Raw genomic sequence first — 24,807 nt, 5'->3', positions numbered from 1 at the left:
AACGCTTACCTACATGTAAGTAATATATCGATATTCGAACTCACATTCGTGTCATCGATGTCGTTAAGATTTCGAGGTATTTACACTGGAGCGCCTGTTCGTCGCCTCGACAGATAATATCGATGCAACGTACACTTGAGAAGCTCCCACGGTCCCGATGCGCGCTCCCGTGTCAATAATTCTGAATATGAACTACTTACCTATATTTCCTTCGATCTACAGATATAGGTAGGACAAAAGATAATTATCAAGCGATGAAAATTGAATGGTAATCTTGCCTGCTTTACCAAACAGGGTATACAACTAGTAGTGAGGCTAAAACTCATTATACCCAGACAAAAATATTAAAAGGCCTTCAGTCCATGTTAGTAGTATTTATGTATGTGTAGGTCTTAGATTGTATATACTAATTTTTATTGTTATTAGTTGTCATAGTTATTAGTTGATACGGCTCAGTAATAGGAATAAGGGTGTTTTTAATGAGTGATAATGGAATGCTAACCCTGCCTGCGCTATCAATATATACTGGCGGGTTACCAGTGATGTATGATATGTGATAGGGTATATTAATGTAATGGAACTGTTCAATCCCCATAAGTAACAATCCCTTTCCTCGTGATAGGGATGTTTTCTAACGGATGATAAAAAAATGGTAACCCCGTCTGCCCTAACGCTATACGTTGGCGGGGCAGCAGTGAGGGATGACAGGTGACAAAGAAAAGGCTAGTCAGTTAAATCATCATGATCAATGCATCGGGAATTCAGTACGATAATTTCGAGGGAAGACCAAGTGGAGGTCGACCTGGTAGGGTATATTGCTGGCAATGATACTGGTAGTCCGCATTACTTACAATCCCTTTTTCCAATACTCCTATTTGATGTTAGAATAGATAGAATTCTAATAATGGTGTTAGGATTATGGGCCTCGTTGCCATTGTAATATGGGTATATTACAATATAATATTATATGAAGGTTAACTAGATAGGGTTATCTAGTTAACCTTCATACGCTTTCTCCTAGGAACCATCGTAATTAATTCGTGGTGAATTCGTTATGATGGACCAACTGAGCTAATTTCATCCTCGCCTACTAATACCCTCTAGAATATAAAAAAGCGTAAACGAAGATAAATTAAATTTCCATCCCATCAAAAAAATAAAATATATAGGAGGTTACAATCACAACTTCACTTTTATTTCTTAATAATCAAATCATCCATAAAATTCTATTCAAGTTTTCGTTGTAACGACGATAAGAGTAAATTGAAAGACGCTATACGTAATATGTTCAAGCGAAGGTGGATGCATTTTTCTAAACGTTGACTAAAGATCCTACGGTCCTTCTTCTACGGGTCTAAGTAATCCTGGTCTAAGGTAGGTAAATGTTTTTAGAAATTAGTAACACTATACAGTGCAAAATGTCAATTTAACAATTATATTGATGGCAATGACAACAAGTAACTATCCCTTGTCAGTGTCAGTTTATTAGGTGGGCTTTAGTTGTGTAACAGTTTAAGATTTTCATTAATGTTTATTTTTTAACATAATGAACTACGTATGGAGACGTATCATAAATCCTGTTTTTATTCGTCGCACCACAAAACTACACAATATAACAAATAAATCTCTACACCACTTAGCAAATAAAAATATAAACATAACCTCAAATTTAGTAAGCAATAGTTTAAACTATGTTAATATTGTTCGATATAAATCTAAAAAGGTTTGTATGTATATCGCTTTTGTTTAGCATAATAATACAAAATTACAAGTGTAAAAATTAAAATATATTTATAAATAATAATATAAAATAATTATATATAATTCTTATGACTGCATTTATCAGGGCTTGATTGTTGATAAATTTATTTTACAGCAAAACCAACATGACTCAGATGATGAAGATGAAGACTATGATGGAGATTCGTCTCTTAAGAAAGATTCAAAAGTAATGAAATTCTCTACCACTTCCTTGAGAACAGATGCTATACTTAAAACTGCCTTAGGAGTAGCAAGAAAGTGAGTGCTTTGAAATCAATATGGCAAACATATTTCCAATCCACTTTTAATCACAACCTATCATAGTATATTTAGTAGCTGTACTGATTCTATTAATTAACATTTCAACCAAATATATAATCATATTTTTATTTCAGTAAAATAGAACAGATATTTTATGAAAGCAAAATTAGAATAAATGGGAAAAAGATACTCAAGAAAAGTGTTTCAGTAAGTACCTAATAAATATTTGAATTATTTATACATTCTGTAAGGTTGTCCTAATAAGTTGTTTATTTTAATTGCACTGTTTATCAAATTAGCATTTGCATGATATCAGAAATTTTCATATTAAGTAATCAAATTATACTGATAGCATAGGATAAAATACCATTTCATTATCATCCATAAAAAAATAAGAAATTAAGGTATAGATATTTTAACATATTAACTAATTTTTTAATCAGTGAATCAAATTATATTATGCTAAATCACCAACTCAAAGTCCATTTGAAATTATTTTTAATAAAGTAGTTTGATGAGAAATATGCCATTAGATTAATTGAAGAATATAAATCGTTTTAGAATGCTGATCATAAAGGACCAATGTACTAAAATGAACTCTAGTATTCTAGAAATAATATTATTATATTTTCTTTATAGATCAAAATAGGAGATGAAATAGATGTTATAAAAATGGTTAGCCCAAACAACCCAGACCATTTGTATGTGGCCCGTGTAGAAATATTAAACGTAGTCGCCAAAGAGGATAGTATTGGAATTACTGCAAGAAGATTTAAGAATTTATTAATTGAAAATTATGAAGAAGATCCATACAAAATTGGTTCCACAGAAACAGACTCTTAAAACTTAATAAAAAATTAAATTGTAAATAACTTTATATTAATAAATAAATAATAATAATGTTATCATATTTATGTATTTTAATACAAAATATCACTTTAATGGCATGATTAACAATTTATACCTAAATATCTAAATCAATATCACAGTCTGAACTCTCAAACATAGATATTTGTGAATTTGCAACCTTCTTTCTTGATGATTCACTTAAATGACTTTCATCAAGTTTTTCTAATTTTATCACAGTTTCGTCAGATTCAATTTTAATTATTTTCTCTGTATAGAACTTACTAAGATCATGTTTCTCAGAAAACTGAAATTGTTTTAACTTATTTGAAATATTTAAGGCTTTACTTTCATCAATCTGAATTTTTTGTTTATTTGTTTTAGATATGTTACTTGATTCAACATTTTCTTTTAAATTTGGGCTTTGATGTAAATTTTCACAATTATTAACTATTACATTTTGAGAGCTACTCTCATGATTTTCTTCGATTTCTATATTGTCATTATTTTCATACAATGACATCCTTAATTGTTTTTTATTTGCTAATTTAAGACTACCATTATTTTTATTATGATCATTAACATCAAAATTTAGATTAATTTCTAAATCTTTAAATACATCATTTACACTTGGAACTGCATCCAATAAAATATTTGTATCTTCTTCACTATCCGAAATATTACCTATTTCACTTATATCTTTACCCTTTTTAAACCTTTTAGGATTCCTATTTTTATTAAGACTAACATTAACTGTTACTTCCTTTCGTTTTCGGTTTTTCTTTTGCGCTATTGACGGCTTTTTCTCAATTTTATTCATTGTCGCATGTTTTTTTAATGTAGCTGCTAATCTCTCACTGTGAAACCTATTTTGAAGGTTGTCACCTTTACTATTTTCATTAAAATAATTTTCAGAAACTTGTCTTCTATTGTCATTATGAAAATAAGAGCTTGTAACTAGTGATGCTGAAATAGGCAGAGATTCATCAGTAATGTCATCAAATCTTTCAAATAAATTACAATTGCCATTATCTATATCTGCTTCTAAAGTTTTGTGATCTACTTGAAGCAATTTTCCATAATATAATAATTCGTTTCTCCATATATCTAGTAAATTGAGTCTAGTAAGGAGTTTCTTTGCTGTACGTAAGTATTCAAAATCTGAATATTTTGGGATTGTTGTATGTAAAGCATCTACTGTATCATTCAAAGTGCAATCTTGCATAGACAAATCTACAAGAGATACTGCTGTAATTGCATCCATGGGTAGTATAGTTGAACGATACATTAATCGACAATGAGCTTGAGATAATCTGGAAACAACAAATATTAAATTATTATTATGCAACAGCAATTAGTAACTGAAAGAAAAACCAGATAAAAAGTATGAAATTGATGATAATAATGTTGATGCCTTCGTTTTATTCCTAATCAGGAACATAGAGCTCATAGAAAGTATTAAAAGTATGGAATATATTTAATCTAACTGCACTTTATATTAAAATTTTCATATCTAGTGTTACCTCAAACCTTGAGTAAAAAATAGATTTTTTTTTAATTATTACAAATTGCAAATTCTACACTAACAAAGTGGGTAGTAAGACGAATAGTAATGTTATAAATTAAAGTACCTGACAAGACTGTCCAGCATTCTAACTGTTGTACGAGACGGATCCCTATTTTCCGATTTTCGCTGCATCATGTAATACGACTGAAGTATAATATTGGCTGAATGTGTCATTTCTGCATATTTTGGTCCTATCAAACTTATATACATCTGAAAATTATTTATTATCGTTAACATTCCACTGTTCAGGATGGGTCTCCAGCTAATTCTACCAGTCCAATTGACTATCATAACAAAATTTCATAAATAAAATACTATATTTCCAGCCAACAACTAATTACAATTTCGACTGAATCAGTAAGGAATCACCATGGTAGAAAAAGAATATAATACTATTGAAAAAGAACAACATCCAACTGATTCCCAATTAGTGAAAGATGCCAGATAATAAATACACAAAAATACAGATATATTGAGAACTTCCACTCTCTTTTGTTACTTAAAATATGTTTCTAATTATAATTGAAGAAAATAATACCTGCAATTTTTCTATATTCCATCTTTTTTTATCCATTGCACCAGAACCACCAAACAAAATATACGACGAAACAAGCTTATCCCATGATTTATTTTTAGAGTCCAGTAATATAAATATTAAATCAAACCTAAAAAATAATGAATATAATAACTAAATACAGTGCATTGTATAGAATATAAAAAAAAATATAATGTTGATATACATTTTTAGTTGTTAAAAAAACTATCCACTGAGTTACAGGTTCGGCCTAGTTCGGTGACTAGTAGATCTAACTATGTGTGTAATTTATTATTCAATAAAGACAGTTTTTATTATTAAACAGTAGTAATATTGTAAATATGATTATGTGATTGCTACCTTTTGGCACTTTGTATGTAAGATGGAACCAGACATAAGCAAATTTTATCAAAGTCTCATGGTTAAAAACTAGTGGTATTATACTTCATGATGTTCATGATACTGTTCATGTACAGGGAATGGTTACCACTTTCCATCCAATGCAAACGCTTGTTTGCCATTTCAAATGGCATTTTTTTTTATATAACTTAGAACGGCAAACAAGCTGACGGCCCATCTAATGGAAAGTGGTAACCATCGCTTATAGACATGAGCAGTACCATGGGCATAACAGAGTATACTGTTTCGCCCATGATAGCCCCCAAGCGTTGCCACTCCTGAGGACTCAGGTGTTATTCCTCTGTACCCAGTAAATTCACGCCATATTCCACCCTTCAAACCGAAACAGCCATGCAAACACAACTGCTACACGGTTGAAACACGAATGGGACAGAGGTACCCAAGCAATCGACTTTTGTACAAAGTCTCCCTCTGGCAAAATAAACTATATAAAACATACAATTTCTTACCTACTCAAGAGTGGAGTGCCCAATGAAACATTGACACTGAGTGGTTGGTCAGTCTCATAATGACCTTTAGGATTGCAGGCAGCTATGACGGCGCATCGCGTATTCAGCTTACACACTATGCCAGCCTGAAAATAAAATATTTTTAAAATTATAAATTTAACCTTCTAGCCAACGTATTTTTTACATTCTTTAGTAAAAGTATGATAATTATAATAGGTTTATCATATTCGATTTCGTGTTTTTAAACTGATTAATTTTCCTTGTGAAAATCCAGTATACAAAAATTTTACATAAAATTTGCAGGCACTTAATCACATGTTTGATTTAATATAGAAGGTTCTTAGTTATATTTATATCTCTTTGTCAAAAGATGTTGTTCCATTGATACTAATGCATTTTGGATTTATTAAATCGAATGACATAAATAATTAACTAAAACGGTGCTCTTTTAAGTGCTGCTTTTAATGCAGTTTGTTGATAAGTGCATCACTTGAAAATGAATTTACAGAGTACTGAATGTTTATAATACGCAGATTAAGACTTGAAGTAATTAGATACTGTATGAGGTAGGCGATAAACGAGCATGCAGTCATGGTAAGTGATCAACCCATAAACACTAGCAAGACCTGAAGTGTTGTTAGATATGTGGCTCAGTTAGTTGTAGTTTATGATAATTACCTTCGCAATAGATATAGTCTGTTGTTCCATAGCCTCGTGTATGGCAGTTCGGTCATGCTCTCGAAGTTGTGATATCTCATCAATACAGCAAACGCCGCCATCTGACAACACCAACGCGCCAGCTTCAAGCTGCCACTCACCATCTTCCTATTAATACAGTAAAAAATAAAAACATATTTTAAGTATCGATTTTCTTTTTCAATATTCAATATAGCTATTATAGAGAAATGGCAAAGACAAATCGATAGATACATTTAGTTTAATAAATAAGATATTTGGTATTAATGTCTTGTTCTGTCTCATGCATACAGCAACGACAAAATATCAATCTATAGATTCATTTGCCACTTTTCTAGAAATAAAAAGCAGTAGTTATGTGCATTTGTAAGGGCAATAAGTAGTATGTACAATCAGTTTAAACCTCAAAAAGTGAATTCTAATTTTGGATGACATATTTTGCTTTATTTCGTTACAATACTAATATCTGATTGTAAAAAATATTGTTGATCTAGTATGGACATTATATAAATTTTAAATTATAGTACTTTCAACTTAGCATAAGCGAATATTTAACAGACTTAGACACAATTATAAAAAAATATATATATAAAGAAAAATCATAAGAATTTAATAAGTAACTTAAAAAGGGATAAGGCTGTTTAATTTATATTATAAAAAAAAATAAAGAGATTGCCCTGACCCTGAGAGCGGCACAGGTGAGACCAGCACGCGTGCTGCCAGCGCCAGATGTGAATACTGAACGCGCAGTCAACTCCGCACTCGCACGAAGTAACTGCGATTTGCCCGTACCTGTAAATAAAACAAATCTGTTTGGAAACAAGCTTTTTAATGTAACCCGCAATCTTGTGACTACGGCCATTTTAAGATGATAAGATAATGCCATTTATTTTATCGTTACCTATCGACTTTTTAAGCTCTTTCATTTCATACCTATATTAACGGTGTTGATAAAATATAAATTATTTGTCATCTAGTGGCGATGGACATTTATAAATATTACAATTCTAAGTATTACATTGTTACCAGCCTCCTTAGACAAACTACAAAGGAATCTTTTTATTAAATCATTATTGCTAGCGAATCCAGGAGAAACATGAAATGGTGACGTGCGCTGTCTTGCTTGATCCCTCTCATGTGAGCGCTGACCGAAGCGATTTTATTAATAGAACTGTTTTTATCTTGTCTAGGGGTGCAGAACTAAAGAACAAAATTTCAGCTCAATTAGATCTCAATTAAATGATTCTTATAGCTTGTAAAAATTGACCTACGCAAGCTAACATATATTACAAATTAAAAGTTAACAAAGAAAACAATATGGTAAAACATTTCCAGAATAATAATATGTCATAAGAAATGACTAAAAGAACAAAGTACCATACATCAGTGTAAGAAAAAGGAAAACTTCAAATAATATATACAGCCACATTGCTAGCAAATAAAAAAAAAATATTTTACAGGAATTCACTTATTAATGTAGTTTCTCAAACAATATGTAATTGCAATGTATTAATTATTTTATCACCTGGATCCCCTACTAATAACAAGTGACATTGTCCTCGAACTCTTGTACTATGCTTTTCATCTTGTGAAATTTTCTTCTCTTCTTCACACTCAGTAATGTGATTTGAACCAGTAATCACTGTGAGAAGTACTGCGAGCTTTACTAGATGTAATCCATACACCTGAAATAATAAAATTGGCTATTAAAAATTAAAAATAAAACAACTTAAAATGTCATCTTTTAAGCTTTTGTAGTTGCTAAAGAAGCATTCTCAAAGTACCTTTTATATCAAAGTAAATTTACTTGTATCCAACATTGACAAAATTATAATAGAGTGCAGTTGGATAACAATATAATTCTTTTAAAATGTTCATAAAGAACTCTGAGTGTGTTTACACTAATAAATATTGAAAATGTAAGAACAAAATGAAAATTCACTGGCTTGACTAATTGAGAAACACAAATTATGTATAAAATTTCAAGTAACCTAAGTAACTTTTATATGTAAATATCATTCAGTCAGTGGATTTGGGTGACATTCATTTTTTATGGAAATATATTAGCTTAGTGTCCAGCTTTAGATAATGTTTAATGAAATGATAATAATTTTAAATATCATCATTAAAAATATTACCTGTGGACACACAGAGGCTAAAATCTGGTCTCGACCTTTTAATGGGCAGGCTTCAAATTTAGACCAAAAGTCATTGAAGCACTCTTTAATATCTGGAGCAGTAGCCACCACCTCAGATCTCTGCGAGTTGCATACTTCAACAAAGTTTGCTTGCAGGACCAATTCTACTTCAGCCTTCTTTGTTTGGACTGTTGGCCTCCATCGGCGACGTACTATTCCACTGAAAATAACCACAACATCATAGACAAAATAAAAAAATGAAACTTTTTAAAGCAACATGATCATAAAATTACAATAACAATTGAAAATATATATATATATATATATATATATATATATATATATATATATATTTTGTAAATAACAATTTTAAGTCTTCATTTTATCAAAAACTTACCATATATTAACATCATCACCTGGTTTACAAGAATCCACAAGGTCATCTTCTAAAACTACCCACATGGAACCTGGTATAGTACCAATATTTAGTTTATTAACCTGTTCCTAAAATCAAATAATTATTATAAAATTTAAAGATTTACAAATTCAATCAATTATTCTATACAAAATAAACAATGGTATACAAGGTATAGGTATAAGAAGTAAGATAAAAGATTCCAGGATAATTAAAGATATACCAATTTGAAAATGTTTATGAAAAACAATATTTTTATATTATACATTGATTGAGATTTAAATAAATATATTTTTTACCTTAAATTAACATTTATAGCTATATACATATACATACCTGTATCTTTATTTCCTGATAATCCTTGCAATGCTCTCTTGAAACTAGATGAACCTGTGTAAATGTAGAACATCTACATCTGGAATCTGTATTACCACACTTTAACGGAGCCTTTAATATGTATCTATACTCAAACTCGGCTTCTACATTATTTTCAAACTTACACTTCATACAAATATATTTTCTTTGATATTCAAGCATTTTAGATTGTGTTACCCTCACCACTGTACCTAAAAATTTAATATAAAACAAAAACATAGTGAATAAATGTTAATTAAAGACTTACATGCAAGTAAGGCATGATTAAAAATATTTTTAATCAAGTAAACTTAATTATAAGCATTTTTGAACAGACATTTTTATATGAATCTATCACCCAATGCAATATCACCTGAGAAAAACAGGCAAGAAACTGAAGTTTGTAATTTTCATGCCAAGAATATTGGCTTGCAAGCAATTGTTTAGTATATACTAGACCTTATTCATTTACTGTTTCTTAATAAAACTTTAAAATTTTGGTGAAAGGTAGATCCAATGGATATTTAGAAATCTTATAAATTTCAGTGCCCATTCCCACAAAAAAATCTATTTAATTTTATAAACAATTATTTTGAACAGCAAGCTTATACTTATGTCTAGTATTAATGTTGTGAACATGACCATTTTTTATTATACAATTGATAGTTCATTATTTATTATTTATTAACTATCATCTTTTTTTTTTCTAAATAAAATCCTAACTGTAATTGTCAACCTGCCAAGTGTGGTAACTGGCAATACCTCTCCTTATAGTAGAGGTCTGTGTTCAGCAGTGAACAGTCAATGGCTGATATGATGATGATCATCATCATCTTTTTGGACAAAAAATATGTAACTATAATTATATGTTTTAATAATATACTTTTTATATTTTTATACAATTTGTAAATATATAAAATATAAGTAAAAATGCCTTTTACTCAAATAAACTACATTATAAGTATTTTGGACAATCATTTTTTTATTAATTTATACCCAATTTGAAATGCAATTTATACTGATGTATACCATTCTGAGACAAAATTAAAATATCATATATAATTATATATTTAATTCAATAAATTCATATCAATCTTAAGATAGGAAATATGACTGTAGCCATATATATCACATTCATGTTATTTACATTTTGAGTACAATTTACAATTTATATACCAATCTATTTTACCTACCTGTAACTTTTAGAAAACATCCCAAATCCACATTTTTGGGAAAAACTGTCCTGTGTAGTTCAGGACAAACTGGTAAACCGAAAAACCTAGCGTGAACATTTTTCTTCACAAATTTGTAATTTAATTTATTGATTATTGTTTTATATTCTTCTTCTTCAAGAATATTTTGTTGTGCCTTGATTATATCTTGTCTACAAACCGGTAAGCTTTCTACAGGACTGCATAATACTTTGTCACCAACATCGGGGTAAGTTTCAAAGAGTTTTAAAAAACTGAAATAATGTTAGAAACAAAATAAAACATTGAAATGTTAAAAATAATCACAAAAGTGGTTACAAGTCCTCACTCTATTTTAATACTATAATATTCCAAGTTATCTGTTCCTGATAAAATATTTAGGCAGTCGTCAAAATGAAACTTAAATAAATATTCCAGAATCATTTCTATTGATTTATAATTAATTGGATAAAAATTTTGTTCTTTAAAAAGAATAATTAGTAAACATGTAAAAACAAACGTCAGAGTTTTTTTTTTTCATTTATTGTGACTTTGGCGAAAGCCATCAGCCAAAAAGTAACAATTACAAGGTAACAATATAAAATTACAAGACAAATTGCAAAAATTATTATAGTTATAAATTAATTATAATATACTAAGAAAGTAAGTTAAGTAGAAAAGTATAAGTTACAATTACATATTTAAATTCCACCAATTGTTGAAGTAATATAATTAAAAATTTCTTGGTACAAAATCGTATGTTTTAGTAGATCCTGCACTGAAGTAGGAATATTTTGACATTTTAATAAATCTTGACATTGACAAATAAAAAGTAACCGTTGAAGTGAGAATTTAGGACAAACAAAAAAAAATATGATCCAAATCAGAAAAAATGTTTTGGCAGTATTTACAGATAGAATTATCCAATAAATTAATACGTTGCAAATGTGCAGGAAATTTACAATGACCTATCCGCAATCTACTTAATGTAGTATAATATTGTCTACCAAGAAAAACATTAGATTTTTCAAACCAATATTGTAACCAGACAATTTACAGATTTTGTTAGAATCAAACCAAGTTTCATTTAGTAAAATGATATCAAAATGTGATGTAAAGTTGTAAATAAAGTTTTTAAATTGAAATATTTTAGACAGAAAGCTTCTTGAGTTCCAATGAACAATATTAATTTCCTTTAAAGATGTAATGGTCATGTTGAAAAATTAGATATGAGTATTTCCTTAATTAATTTGGATGAAATTGTATCAGAATTAGTTTGAGCTTTCTTAACTAGCTCAATAACAGTCTTAGTAATTGTGTTGAGTACAATGTCTGAGTTAATGATGTCAGTAACTAATGCCCTTTTTTGAGGAGATTTATTTTGCGTTGAGCTGTAAATAGACACAGGGGTATTTGAATTAATACAGAGTTAACCGATTTTGAAGTCACTGATGCATAAGATGTTTTGCCTAGAATTTTATCTTTGATTTGAGACAATTTCATCGATTTAGTGGGACAGCTATTAGATACTGCTACATGTTGTCCATTACAATTAACACATTTAGGATTCTCTTTGTTGATACAGGATCTATAATCATGGGCACCGGCACATATGGAACAAACTTGCTTACTTCTGCAGGAACTGCTTCAATGACCAAATTTGTAACAAATGAAGCATTATTTAATTATAATACCCAAAAAGAAAACTGTCAAATAAAAGTTCTATTGAGTAGAAAATAAATAGAGATTATATGTTAGAATGTGTGTATTTTATAAAACTAATATAGTGTTAGAATATATGTACATATATATAATACATAAATAAAATAAAACACTCATTAAAATCCACAATTTACATGACATGAATCTTCTACATGACTGTTTTATTATGAATTATAACAACTGTATTGTACTGTAATTATAACAATTATACTGATATATTTATAACTGTAATTTTGATATGAATTGCATCTTATGGGTGTAAAATTTTGGGTTTAAATAAAAAACAGATTAAAATGATGATCAATTTATGTGTATTATTTTATTAATCAAAAGATCTATACTCTATTTCATTTAACACAGCAGAAGTAAATGCTCTAATACTAAAAGTAAAAATATTCAGGTCAAATCAATAGGGATCCTATTAATTTGATCTGAAATAGATGGATGTGTAATGAACATGAAAACGATTTATATTGATAGTATTAACTATGAAAAGCACATACATTATGTAATTATACTTCTAACAAAGCAATGTATAAAAATATATTGTACAGAACACAATATATATCTACATCACAAAATATTTATGTTTCGAACATATCACAGCAACCCGCACGTTTGGTTCATTACAACATTCCAATAAATCTAATGAAATGACTAACTATAGGAAAAGGATTACAGACTACAAGATCTACAATTATAAACTAATAATTATATTACAATTTATTTACAAAGAAGCAACAATGTAGTTCGTAATGCCGAATTACACTACTTACATATCTAAAGCTTAAGTTTAATAAATTTTGATACAATCAAATTTGTTCTATTTTACACATGTATATATTCACGTACACTGTCATATTTGGTTTACAAGGAACAAACATTCGACCAGTTAAATATAAAATTGACAGTGTGTATAAAATCACAATATATCTACCACTGTTACACAACATAAGTAGTCAACGATGTCTATGATCGCTTGTGGCCTCGCATGAATTTCAGAACTTTTTGCATGAGAGGCGCTTTCTTGGGTTTGAACGAAGTGAGCGCAGGCACAGACGCAGGGGAAGGCGAGGGTGCGGGTCGGCCGCTTCCGGCGCGAATTGTGAGCGGTGTGGCCAGGGCTGCCACCCGTGCTGCTGGACTGGTAGCAGCCGCTCGTGCGATGTTCCGGGGTGGTTTCACAACAGTATCAAAGTAAACCATCTTTGTTTGTTTAACGGGCGCTTTCTTCGCTTCTTGCGCTTTTTTAATATTCACTGTCAAATTTTTTAATTTGTTCTTGTTCTTTTTGGCATCGCTGAAATAATAAAAAAAAAAAAATATATTTAATACACCTTGACAAAGTTACTTTAGTAAAAATAGAAGTTGGTAGAAATGGTGTACAAAATGTATTTGAAATCGACTGATTTGTTGTCATGAGCACTTAACATTAAGACTTGCATTTATTATGTAAATATTTACATTTAAAAAATGAGTAAAGCCAACATAATAACAAATTGTTACGGCGCGATATGGTCAATGTTTCAATTAATCTATTATAACTATAGAAACTAAAGAAAAATAAAAAAAAATTCTTGTTTTGTAATAATAATAAAAATGTCTTACAATGTACATTTCCCTCCACGTTTCCATCTCATGCCGTTGTTGTTTCCTAAAGTGCTTCTCGCAGTATTTCTGCCATAACTGAGCAGTGTCTTCCATAAGATAGATTGAAATGTTCCAGTACAAAAAGTTGCTGAGGGGTTGCCTTGTCTACAACGGGCTTCAAGAGTTCATATGGCACGCCGCCCGTGTACTTGAGGGCTAGTGACAAATAATTATTTCTATTAGTCTTGTATTTTAATACATTACAAATAATTAATATATAATTTCTAAAGAAAAACATAGTTCCTCTAGTAAGGAAAAGTTGAAAGATAGAAGCAGTTCCTCAAAAGAAAAGTTAAATAGTAAGAGTGAAAAACCCTCGAATCAAAGTAGATCTAAATGCGGTGAAAATAAAAATAAACATGAGAAACATAAGTCTAGCAGCTCCTCGTCCTCTCACAGGAGCAGCAAGTCAAGCAGTAGTAAATCAAAAGAAGATATACCAAAGAAAAATAATCATGTAAATAATAGTGAGGATAATGAAGACGGCATCGATTGCGGCTCAGGTTAGTGAGTCATAAATATAAAAATTGTCAATTTTTTTTTTAATACGTTTTATAATATTTGTTTCTCTTGGTTTGTAGGTGCTAGTTTTGCTGAAGCCCTAAGAATGTTAAATCCAGCAAAACCTAAAAAGAAATCCACAATTGTTAAAGGAACTCAATCGCCCAATTCAATAACTAATGATGTAAGCCCGGCCGTCCTTCTGGCACCGAATGCCAAGCTAGCACCACTGTCTGCTTTCGAAATTTCGGCTTTGTCAAAAATATCATCGAACTATAAGCCAAACTCGCCGCCTAAACTACTGTCACATTTTATTGATGAAGAGGCCATGAGCACCATAATATCGTCTAAAAACCAAAGGTAAAAAGCATTTCTTATTGTTTTTATTGGATTTCATATATTTTTAATATGTATACGAAAGTAAAACTAAGTATATCTGTGGTCATACATTTTTTAAAAAAAATAGGCAAAAAAGGTACGATTTCTAAATCTGTCTTCTTTGGAATTTTGTATTCACGAATATGATTTTCATGTTTTAATAGTATTTGTAAAGAGTTTTAGCTATACAACCAAACTCACTTTCACATTTATAATATTTGTAAAGATAAGTTAGTTATACAACCAAACTAATTTTCTCATTTATAATATTTGTAAAGATAATTTTTTACTCCACCAAGTAGGGTCTTTGAGTTCATTTTATCTACTAAGTTTATTTACTTCATGTCTGATTTTTTAATTTGTTTTTATTTTAAAAATTCTCATACAAAAAAAAAAAACTTTATTCAAACATGAATAGCATTATTATTATTTTTATTTAGTAGCTTGACCTTTTCACCAAGACTCGAAATTATACTATGAAACCATTGAGTTATGTTTATTAACATACTTTAAAATTTCAGAACTAAAGTATATTCCGGTAATAAAGTAATGGGAAAAATTCCAACGCTGTACGTAATGTGTGTTCATCTTCTACAGGAACACATTGATGGTAATGTATTTTTTTTATTCCCCTTACATAGTTATAAGTGCCACACAATCATACCAAATTCCTGGACATTAATTACAATGTGTTTTGAGAACGTAAGACAATTAACATCTAGGAGATTACCCAGATATTCAGAATTATTCTTATTTAAAAAACAGCTTCTAAATTGTCGACTAGCGATGCGCGAATTTACTTAAACGACTATCATTTATTTTGTAATGTATTAAAATACAAGACTAATAGAAATAATTATTTGTCACTAGCCCTCAAGTACACGGGCGGCGTGCCATATGAACTCTTGAAGCCCGTTGTAGACAAGGCAACCCCTCAGCAACTTTTTGTACTGGAACATTTCAATCCCTATCTTATGGAAGACACTGCTCAGTTATGGCAGAAATACTGCGAGAAGCACTTTAGGAAACAACAACGGCATGAGATGGAAACGTGGAGGGAAATGTACATTGTAAGACATTTTTATTATTATTACAAAACAAGATTTTTTTTTATTTTTCTTTAGTTTCTATAGTTATAATAGATTAATTGAAACATTGACCATATCGCGCCGTAACAATTTGTTATTATGTTGGCTTTACTCATTTTTTAAATGTAAATATTTACATAATAAATGCAAGTCTTAATGTTAAGTGCTCATGACAACAAATCAGTCGATTTCAAATACATTTTGTACACCATTTCTACCAACTTCTATTTTTACTAAAGTAACTTTGTCAAGGTGTATTAAATATATTATTTTTTTTTTATTATTTCAGCGATGCCAAAAAGAACAAGAACAAATTAAAAAATTTGACAGTGAATATTAAAAAAGCGCAAGAAGCGAAGAAAGCGCCCGTTAAACAAACAAAGATGGTTTACTTTGATACTGTTGTGAAACCACCCCGGAACATCGCACGAGCGGCTGCTACCAGTCCAGCAGCACGGGTGGCAGCCCTGGCCACACCGCTCACAATTCGCGCCGGAAGCGGCCGACCCGCACCCTCGCCTTCCCCTGCGTCTGTGCCTGCGCTCACTTCGTTCAAACCCAAGAAAGCGCCTCTCATGCAAAAAGTTCTGAAATTCATGCGAGGCCACAAGCGATCATAGACATCGTTGACTACTTATGTTGTGTAACAGTGGTAGATATATTGTGATTTTATACACACTGTCAATTTTATATTTAACTGGTCGAATGTTTGTTCCTTGTAAACCAAATATGACAGTGTACGTGAATATATACATGTGTAAAATAGAACAAATTTGATTGTATCAAAATTTATTAAACTTAAGCTTTAGATATGTAAGTAGTGTAATTCGGCATTACGAACTACATTGTTGCTTCTTTGTAAATAAATTGTAATATAATTATTAGTTTATAATTGTAGATCTTGTAGTCTGTAATCCTATTCCTATAGTTAGTCATTTCATTAGATTTATTGGAATGTTGTAATGAACCAAACGTGCGGGTTGCTGTGATATGTTCGAAACATAAATATTTTGTGATGTAGATATATATTGTGTTCTGTACAATATATTTTTATACATTGCTTTGTTAGAAGTATAATTACATAATGTATGTGCTTTTCATAGTTAATACTATCAATATAAATCGTTTTCATGTTCATTACACATCCCATCTATTTCAGATCAAATTAATAGGATCCCTATTGATTTGACCTGAATATTTTTACTTTTAGTATTAGAGCATTTACTTCTGCTGTGTTAAATGAAATAGAGTATAGATCTTTTGATTAATAAAATAATACACATAAATTGATCATCATTTTAATCTGTTTTTTATTTAAACCCAAAATTTTACACCCATAAGATGCAATTCATATCAAAATTACAGTTATAAATATATCAGTATAATTGTTATAATTACAGTACAATACAGTTGTTATAATTCATAATAAAACAGTCATGTAGAAGATTCATGTCATGTAAATTGTGGATTTTAATGAGTGTTTTATTTTATTTATGTATTATATATATGTACATATATTCTAACACTATATTAGTTTTATAAAATACACACATTCTAACATATAATCTCTATTTATTTTCTACTCAATAGAACTTTTATTTGACAGTTTTCTTTTTGGGTATTATAATTAAAAGCTATAATATAAACACATGAAATACTTATTTACATTACAAATTTAAATTAATTCCCATTTTATGCATGTGCTGAAAAAAGGAGTACAATGTTTATGTAGTGTATGTAACACATTTGTTCACTTTCAGTATTTGGTTGTATATTTTTTGTGTTTGTTGTCTCATGACTCCGTCAGTTGTAATCCAATTTAGAAAATTCTTTTTTTTTTATTTAAAAAAGATATATTTACAAATTGGCCCCATAGAAGTTTTAACAAAATTGGTACAGTACTTTAGATTGTTATTCAAAATAACTGTTTTTTTTATGGAACAGTCTTAATTATTTAAAGTATTATTATCTTCTTAAAACATAAATGATTAATTTTAATTTTGACTACAACAGTAACTACACTTACTTAAAATACAGTGAACATACAAAAAATTACTTACTGTGAATTTTTATTTTACTAGAAAATAAAGGAATATATTCATTTAAGGTGCTAATGTGAGCAAATAAATTGTGGTTAGCTAGAAGGAAGAAATAAAAATCAAATTGAATGTATATATTATATTATCCTGTTGTACTATATTCCACACATCTAGATGGATCTGTTGGGAAGTATTCTTGACATTTTGTCATTAATCTTTTTAGAGCTTGAATGTATTTTCTTTGAGTTTCGTCATTCATTACATGAGCTACATTTTTGGAAAAAATCTTTTCACGTCCAGTACGAGCATGAATACCCACCATAGTTACACCAATGGGCCATGGGGCATTGCCTATTGCCATCTGTAGATATGCATCGCTAGCCTAGAAAGATAAAAAAATAATTATGTTTAAACCAAACCAATGCTTGTATATATAACATAAAAAAAATAAGAAACAAAAACATTTTTGAGTCAATAATCTAATTAGTGTGTTAGTTTAATACAATTTTTGATCATCACTTTTTTTTTAGATAACATGCGATGAATAAACTCAATATCATATATCTGTTCTTAACTAAATATTGAACAAATTTTTAAATTTACCATAATATAATTTCTTTCTAATAAATGTTTTGTAATTTCCATAAGACTATCACAAATATCCTCTGGCAAATTTTTCTTCTTCAATTTCCTCATTAGAGGTTTAAGATAAACTTGTGTTTGCGTGAATGTTGCTCTTGTCATTTTATGTTTTATTGCCGTTTTTTCAGCTGCAGTTGCAGAATTTAGTTGTTGACCCCATAGTTTAAGGAGGAACTGTAAATAAAGATAGATTGCCTTACTTATAGGAAATGTAATGTTTATATGTGGTAGATTTTCATTATTATAATTTTATATAAAAACTTAATGTGGTAATATGTGTTGTGTTTTTATTTATTAACTTACTGAACTGCATGGGGGGTATCATGGGCGAAACAGTATACTCTGTTATGTCCATGGTACTGCTCATGTCTATAGGCGACGGTTACCACTTTCCATCAGGTGAGCCATCAGCTTGTTTGCCATTCTAAGTTGTATAAAAAATAAAAAAAACTTAATTTTCTATTTGTATTTAGAAATGATATTAGAAACAACATAATAATTACCTGTAAAAGAGTCATAATTACATTCATATCATGATTTCTGTCACCTTGACCCATTGTTTTGGCCATTTCTTGAATAAATTCATATGTGATGGAGTCATCTAAAGCATCTTCTTTCAAAGACTTTTCAGTGTCAGTCTAAAAATAAATAAATATTAAAAATTGTAATTTAATTAAGAATACATAGACATGTATTGCATAACAAGGAAGAGCAAGTTTTAAAAAAGTAATAAGTGAATTTATTTAAAAATATATGGACATGTGTTGTGTAGACATGAAGAATATAAGAAAGGTAAAAATAAATAAAGATATTAAGTATGATTCTATAAGGTTAGAGGAAGATTTAAAAAGACATGAATAGACTGTGTAAAATATGATATAGTCAAAATAGGATTGAATGCGGAAATGGCTGTGCATAAAGTATAAAAGAGGAAGATATATTAAACCAACCCTAAATAAATAATTGGAAAAATAGAAGGATAATCATTAAAGATACAGAATTTTTATAGAAAACTGTCATAAGAATTGTGTAAAATAGTTTTTAAGTTTAGAGGATTGACCAAAAATACATAAAGGTATCTTCAATATTATTATAATAGCCACCACTGCTTTTTGATGCAAATAGGTTTCAATATTATTTGATCAGTACAGTAATCATGAAAAATGGTTCATTATACTGTTACATTCTTTTTCATGAAGCATTTATGTTATCCATTTTGTTGTATTTTACTATTACATGCTGATGAAAGCCATTAACATAAGTTGTACCTCCCGTACTGACTTCACAGCTGGGGTTGCCATGTCAGTATTGGAAAACAAAAATTCTATTTATATATATATATATATATATATATATATATATATATATATATATATATATATATATATATATATATATATATATATATATATATATATATATATATATATATATATATATATATAATATATATATATATATAATTATTACACTAAATTAAATTTTAGTATAAAATTACCTGTGTTCCAAGTGCTAATATTTCATTTAAATAAGCTTGATCTACTTTTTCCATAGCTTCCTGGAAGTCATTTCTAAAACCCTGAAAATGATAAAAACAAAGTTAATTTAATACATAATTATACAAATATTGCAAACAGTACGCCTACAAAACTTGGGCTGTATTATTAAAAAATAATTTTGTTATTTCTTTTTAAATATGCTGTTTAAAAATAAAACAGGTAGTATCTGAGTCTCAGACTCAGATACTACTAACTGAAATGAAGTGGTAAGGTAGTGACCAACATTTGAAAATTCAGTTGATACAAGTACTAGCTTATGGTACACTTTTTACCACTTCTGCTTAAAGCCTACTTAGTCCTCAGGTAGTCAAATAGGAGTATTAAACTTACACTAAGGGCTTTCTAAGAGTGTTTAAGGTAGATATTTTAACAGACTGTGTTAGTGTTTACATTGACAATTTGTATTGGAAACTTAGCTGTGCATTTTATACATGATTTCAGATCAATCAATATAAATGTAAATACAATTGCATCTTAATTTGTCATCTTCAAAAAGAAGGATGTCTCAATTGGGTTATATATTTTTTTATGTTTATTACCTCATAATTCATTAGTTGTAAATTGATTTGGAAAATTCTTTTTTATCTGAATGAATATACTTATACATTGGTCATATAAAAATTCTATCAAAATGAATACAGTAATATTTGAATCAAAATAACTAATTTTGCCACAATTGAAGTCAGTTTTGTTTTTGTGGAACACAATCTTATTTTACTTCTTATTTTAACATGTTTAATACCCGTTATGTCGGTAACAACTCTGTTTTTATAATAAAGATAGAGTTATCACTGACACTTATTAAAACAAGAATCTAATATTTAAAAACATATTGGCTACTTACTCTGTTTGCCTCAGGTTCCTGGATTTCTATCCTTCTTAATCTCCTAAATGATTGAACTTCATTTTCTCCATACAATAAAATGGGATGGCCTCGTTCTCTCAATCTTTTGATTACTTCAGATCTTGGTAATGATACAACTTCTGTTTGTTCTACTTCTGATTTCTCTTGTTTAGTAGCTATAATTTAATTATAATGGTTATTGATTATCTTAACTATTCTCCCTTAGAAGGACATTGAGTATTTAGACAGTTACCACTTTCCAACAGGTGGGCCGTCAGCTTATTTGTTATTTTAAGCCACATAAAAAAAAATTAAAAAAGACTGATTTAGTCAATACTTCTTATATGAATCACAAAGTGATTGAGAAGACTAACCAATATATATCCAATGGAAATTTTCAAGACGGTGATGGCTCAAAAAAGCTACATTGATATGAATTCACACAACATGAGGCCCATTCTCTGGTGTCATTTCTCTTATCTCATATTTTGTCTATCAAGTCTATTACTAGCAATATAGGGTATATTGCTAGCAATAGGGTTCATAGACAAAATAGATTAGATTGACCTCCATGTGGTTCTAGAAACCATAGTCATTAAATTTGGAATTTGTCATGATGACCTGCTTTAATCTTCCCTGTTATCCTACCAGTATATACTGATAGTGCAGGTGAGGCTACCATTCCATAACATATAAAAAAAAAATTGATAATTTCAGAAAGTTACTGTTTTATGGGCCAACATAAAATAAATTTATTTTATGGTTGATTTAAATCTGTTAAACATTTATTTCAAATTGGTTTCTAGAATAAAAAATGCACTGAAATTTTAATTTTAAAGATAGATTTAGAGAAATGGCACCATAGTTCCTTACAATCAACCCCAGTGAGTAAACACTAACCCTTTTTTTTTTTCTTCTGTTTATCGCAAAGAGAAACCTGCCCATACATTTTATATCTACCACATATTAACAATTTTTTTTAATTTAGATATCCTGAATTGTTAAAATGATATAATTATAAAGAGCAAAAAAGGACCATGGATCTTTGAAAATATCTTAAAGCGAGTGTGGGACATGCTATTCTAACTCGTATTAATAATTCTGACAAATCATATATATAATTAATGCAAACTATTTGTCTTAGATTAATATAAAAATATGATTTCACAACATATTAACATTAATTATTGGGTATTTACCTCTTTCAGATTGCTCCACCTTATTATTGCTATCCACATCCTCAGTTTTACATGGTCCATACTTTTTAAAGTATTCCTCTTGTTCCTTAGCTAATAGATCACCTCTTTTAAAATATTTTTTGTTCTTGTTTGGATCCTAGATAGAAATAAAATTTGCTTTAAAACAATTTATGTAATTTTTAAGATTTATTTTAGATAAATTATGAAAAAAATTATATAGCACCATAAAATAATTTGAAAGGGATTTACAGATTTATTTATACTATTTTATGTATACTTACAAGAATATTTTTTTCTTCTAGTAATTTTCGCTTTTTAGCTATTTCAGCTTTTAAAATATCCATTGCAATTAGGAAATTATAATAAATATGCTTATTACGGAATGATAAGAAATATAACTCGACCACTTTAAGCACAATATTGTTTAATTGAAATTTAGATAACAATTTTGTATGTATCTGTAATTTTAATTACTTTGAACGAGTAGCGCAATTTATATGTTTACACTCACGAAAACTGATTATTTGATTTAATTTAATACGTATTATGCTACAAATATAAGAACATAAAAATAAGCTTCGCATTACTACGACTGACTGCGACTGATGTGCGCAGGGTTGCCAGAAAATCTTTTTATTTTTACTTAAATGTCAAAAAATTTCTTCAAATTGATTCGATTTGGTTCAATTTCAAACTTGTGTTGGTTTTTACTACGTTTTACCTTGAAACTACTATACAAACGGTGCAAAAAAGCAGCACTCTATTGTACACCTAACTTTTTCACCTTCTGTTGCTTGCTTAATATATTTTTAAATTTATATATATACTATACAAATAACTTAATTTTTTTTTTAAAAATTCTTAAAACTCATTTTTTGTAACAATTTTGTTTATTCAAAATTTCTCATAGATAATTTTTTTTACCCACAATTGCGATAAATTACACAATCTAGTAATGTTGGATGAGCAGCCAACAGATTTGACAACTTCACGAGTGACAGCTATGACGTGTGGTTACAAAGTATCTACTTATGTTTATTAAAAGTTCTGTATATTTTTTAACTGCTAATAATGGACTTGTAACCCCGCCTGCGCTAATTTTATATGCTGCTGGGACACTAATGAGGGATGATAGGTGAGAATGACAATGGAGGTCAGTTAGCCCATCGTGATAAATGCACCTGGAATTCAGCACGATGGTTTCCAGGGGAGTGCACGTGGAGATCGACCTGACAGAGTATATTGCTTCTAATGGGATTGGTAGTCCGCATTATTAACATATCCCTTCCCCCCAGTTCCGTATATTTGGAGATTTGACCCTGGGGCGGGAGGGGGGTGGGGGGGGGGGGAAGTGGAAGTCTAAAAGCTAAATACGTGGTGGGGAAGGAACTATTAGTAATAATATTAGGTTGATCTCGTGGTCCACCTGGTTCTTGTTAAATTTGTCACGAAAGCCCCGCCAGCATATACCGATAGCATAGGCGTGCGAGCATATTTTTCATCCCTTAAAAAAAACAATATGCAAGGAGAACTATTTCATATGGGGAACAGCAGCAAAAGTATTTAGATGTAAGCTGTAAATAACTGTTCCAAATCCCTTCAGAATGGCGCTAGAATAGTAACAGGGTATGAAATGAATTTAACAGTTGTTGATGGAATGAGGTACATTGAGTTCAAAAAATTAATAACTATATTTACAACTTAAACATTTAACGATGGCATTTAACATATTATTAATGAAATGGGAGCAGCATTCCTCTTTAATATATCTAAATAAATTAAAACTGTTAGACTTTGGTGATGGAGATGCGGTTGCTAATTTACCTGCCAAGCATGACAACTACTGGCAAAACCCCTTAATAGGAGGAGGCCCACGTTCAGCAGTAGACAGTTTACGGCTGATATGATGATAACTTTAATTACTATATGATAGGTCATATCATTTTTTTATATTTTAGGGTTATCTTTTGAAGTGCGACATTATAAAGCGAAAATTTAACTTCCTTTAAAATTTACTCACTTGTTAGTGCAGTGCCACCCTAATTTAACATCTTTGGCTGACAGACGAATGGCTCTCTTTACCTTTCTCTCCATAGAGTAAATGCATCACTACTGTAGTTTTTATATGGGAGGAAAATGCAATGGTAACCATACCTGCGTTACAATACTTAGAATGCAAGGGGAAAGGGATTGTTAGTAATGGAGACTGAGAATCCCATTGCTAGCAATATACCCAACCAGGTCGACCTCCTCGCGGTTCCCCCTGGAAACTATCATGGTTAATTTCTGATGAATTCATCATGATGGGCTAACTGGCCTGTTTTCATTCTCATCTATCACCTTTCACTGGTGCTCCGCCAGCGTATCCCGTTAGCGCAAGCGGGGTTTACCATACCATTTTCACCCATAAAAAAATACCTAGAATGCGCTTGCGAAATACCAGTGTTTGATGATAGGCGATAATTAAGTCAGATCAGTTGGCTTATTGTAACGGAATCAGGAATTAACATTGATCATGATAGTTTCTTTTCTACAATATTTTTTTTATGTATT

The 24,807-nt window shown here is 29.8% G+C and overlaps 3 protein-coding genes across 3 annotated transcripts; 1 reads left to right on the top strand and 2 right to left on the bottom strand.

The window, feature by feature from the left end:
* Nucleotides 1–1,462: 1,462 nt before the first annotated feature.
* On the top strand, nt 1,463–2,937 carry LOC128200505 (mitochondrial transcription rescue factor 1-like). Its single transcript, XM_052894127.1, has 4 exons — nt 1,463–1,723; nt 1,877–2,019; nt 2,157–2,229; nt 2,662–2,937. The coding sequence occupies exons 1-4, from the start codon at nt 1,547–1,549 to the stop codon at nt 2,863–2,865; spliced, it is 597 nt and encodes a 198-aa protein (XP_052750087.1). The 5' UTR covers nt 1,463–1,546; the 3' UTR covers nt 2,866–2,937.
* LOC113519015 (DNA helicase MCM9-like) lies at nt 2,926–22,852 on the bottom strand. Its single transcript, XM_052894140.1, has 21 exons — nt 22,536–22,852; nt 22,255–22,390; nt 21,056–21,231; nt 20,151–20,231; nt 19,156–19,290; nt 18,614–18,826; nt 18,155–18,392; nt 16,364–16,541; nt 13,360–13,654; nt 10,982–11,163; nt 10,636–10,907; nt 9,425–9,654; nt 9,071–9,177; nt 8,674–8,893; nt 8,061–8,220; nt 7,218–7,327; nt 6,518–6,664; nt 5,840–5,964; nt 4,974–5,100; nt 4,500–4,645; nt 2,926–4,181 (listed from the first exon to the last, which is right to left on the bottom strand). Exons 1-21 carry the CDS (start codon nt 22,596–22,598, stop codon nt 2,987–2,989), a joined length of 4,536 nt encoding a protein of 1,511 aa, XP_052750100.1. The 5' UTR covers nt 22,599–22,852; the 3' UTR covers nt 2,926–2,986.
* Nucleotides 12,803–14,055, bottom strand: LOC128200506 (transcription elongation factor B polypeptide 3-like). Its single transcript, XM_052894128.1, has 2 exons — nt 13,963–14,055; nt 12,803–13,654 (listed from the first exon to the last, which is right to left on the bottom strand). The coding sequence occupies exons 1-2, from the start codon at nt 13,992–13,994 to the stop codon at nt 13,324–13,326; spliced, it is 363 nt and encodes a 120-aa protein (XP_052750088.1). The 5' UTR covers nt 13,995–14,055; the 3' UTR covers nt 12,803–13,323.
* Nucleotides 22,853–24,807: the final 1,955 nt, after the last annotated feature.

Source organism: Galleria mellonella, unplaced genomic scaffold (genome assembly GCF_026898425.1).
Source record: "Galleria mellonella isolate WM207_F2 unplaced genomic scaffold, CSIRO_AGI_GalMel_v1 utg1914, whole genome shotgun sequence".
Classification (NCBI taxonomy): Eukaryota; Metazoa; Arthropoda; class Insecta; order Lepidoptera; family Pyralidae; genus Galleria; species Galleria mellonella.
This window is presented reverse-complemented; position numbering and strand designations above follow the sequence as displayed.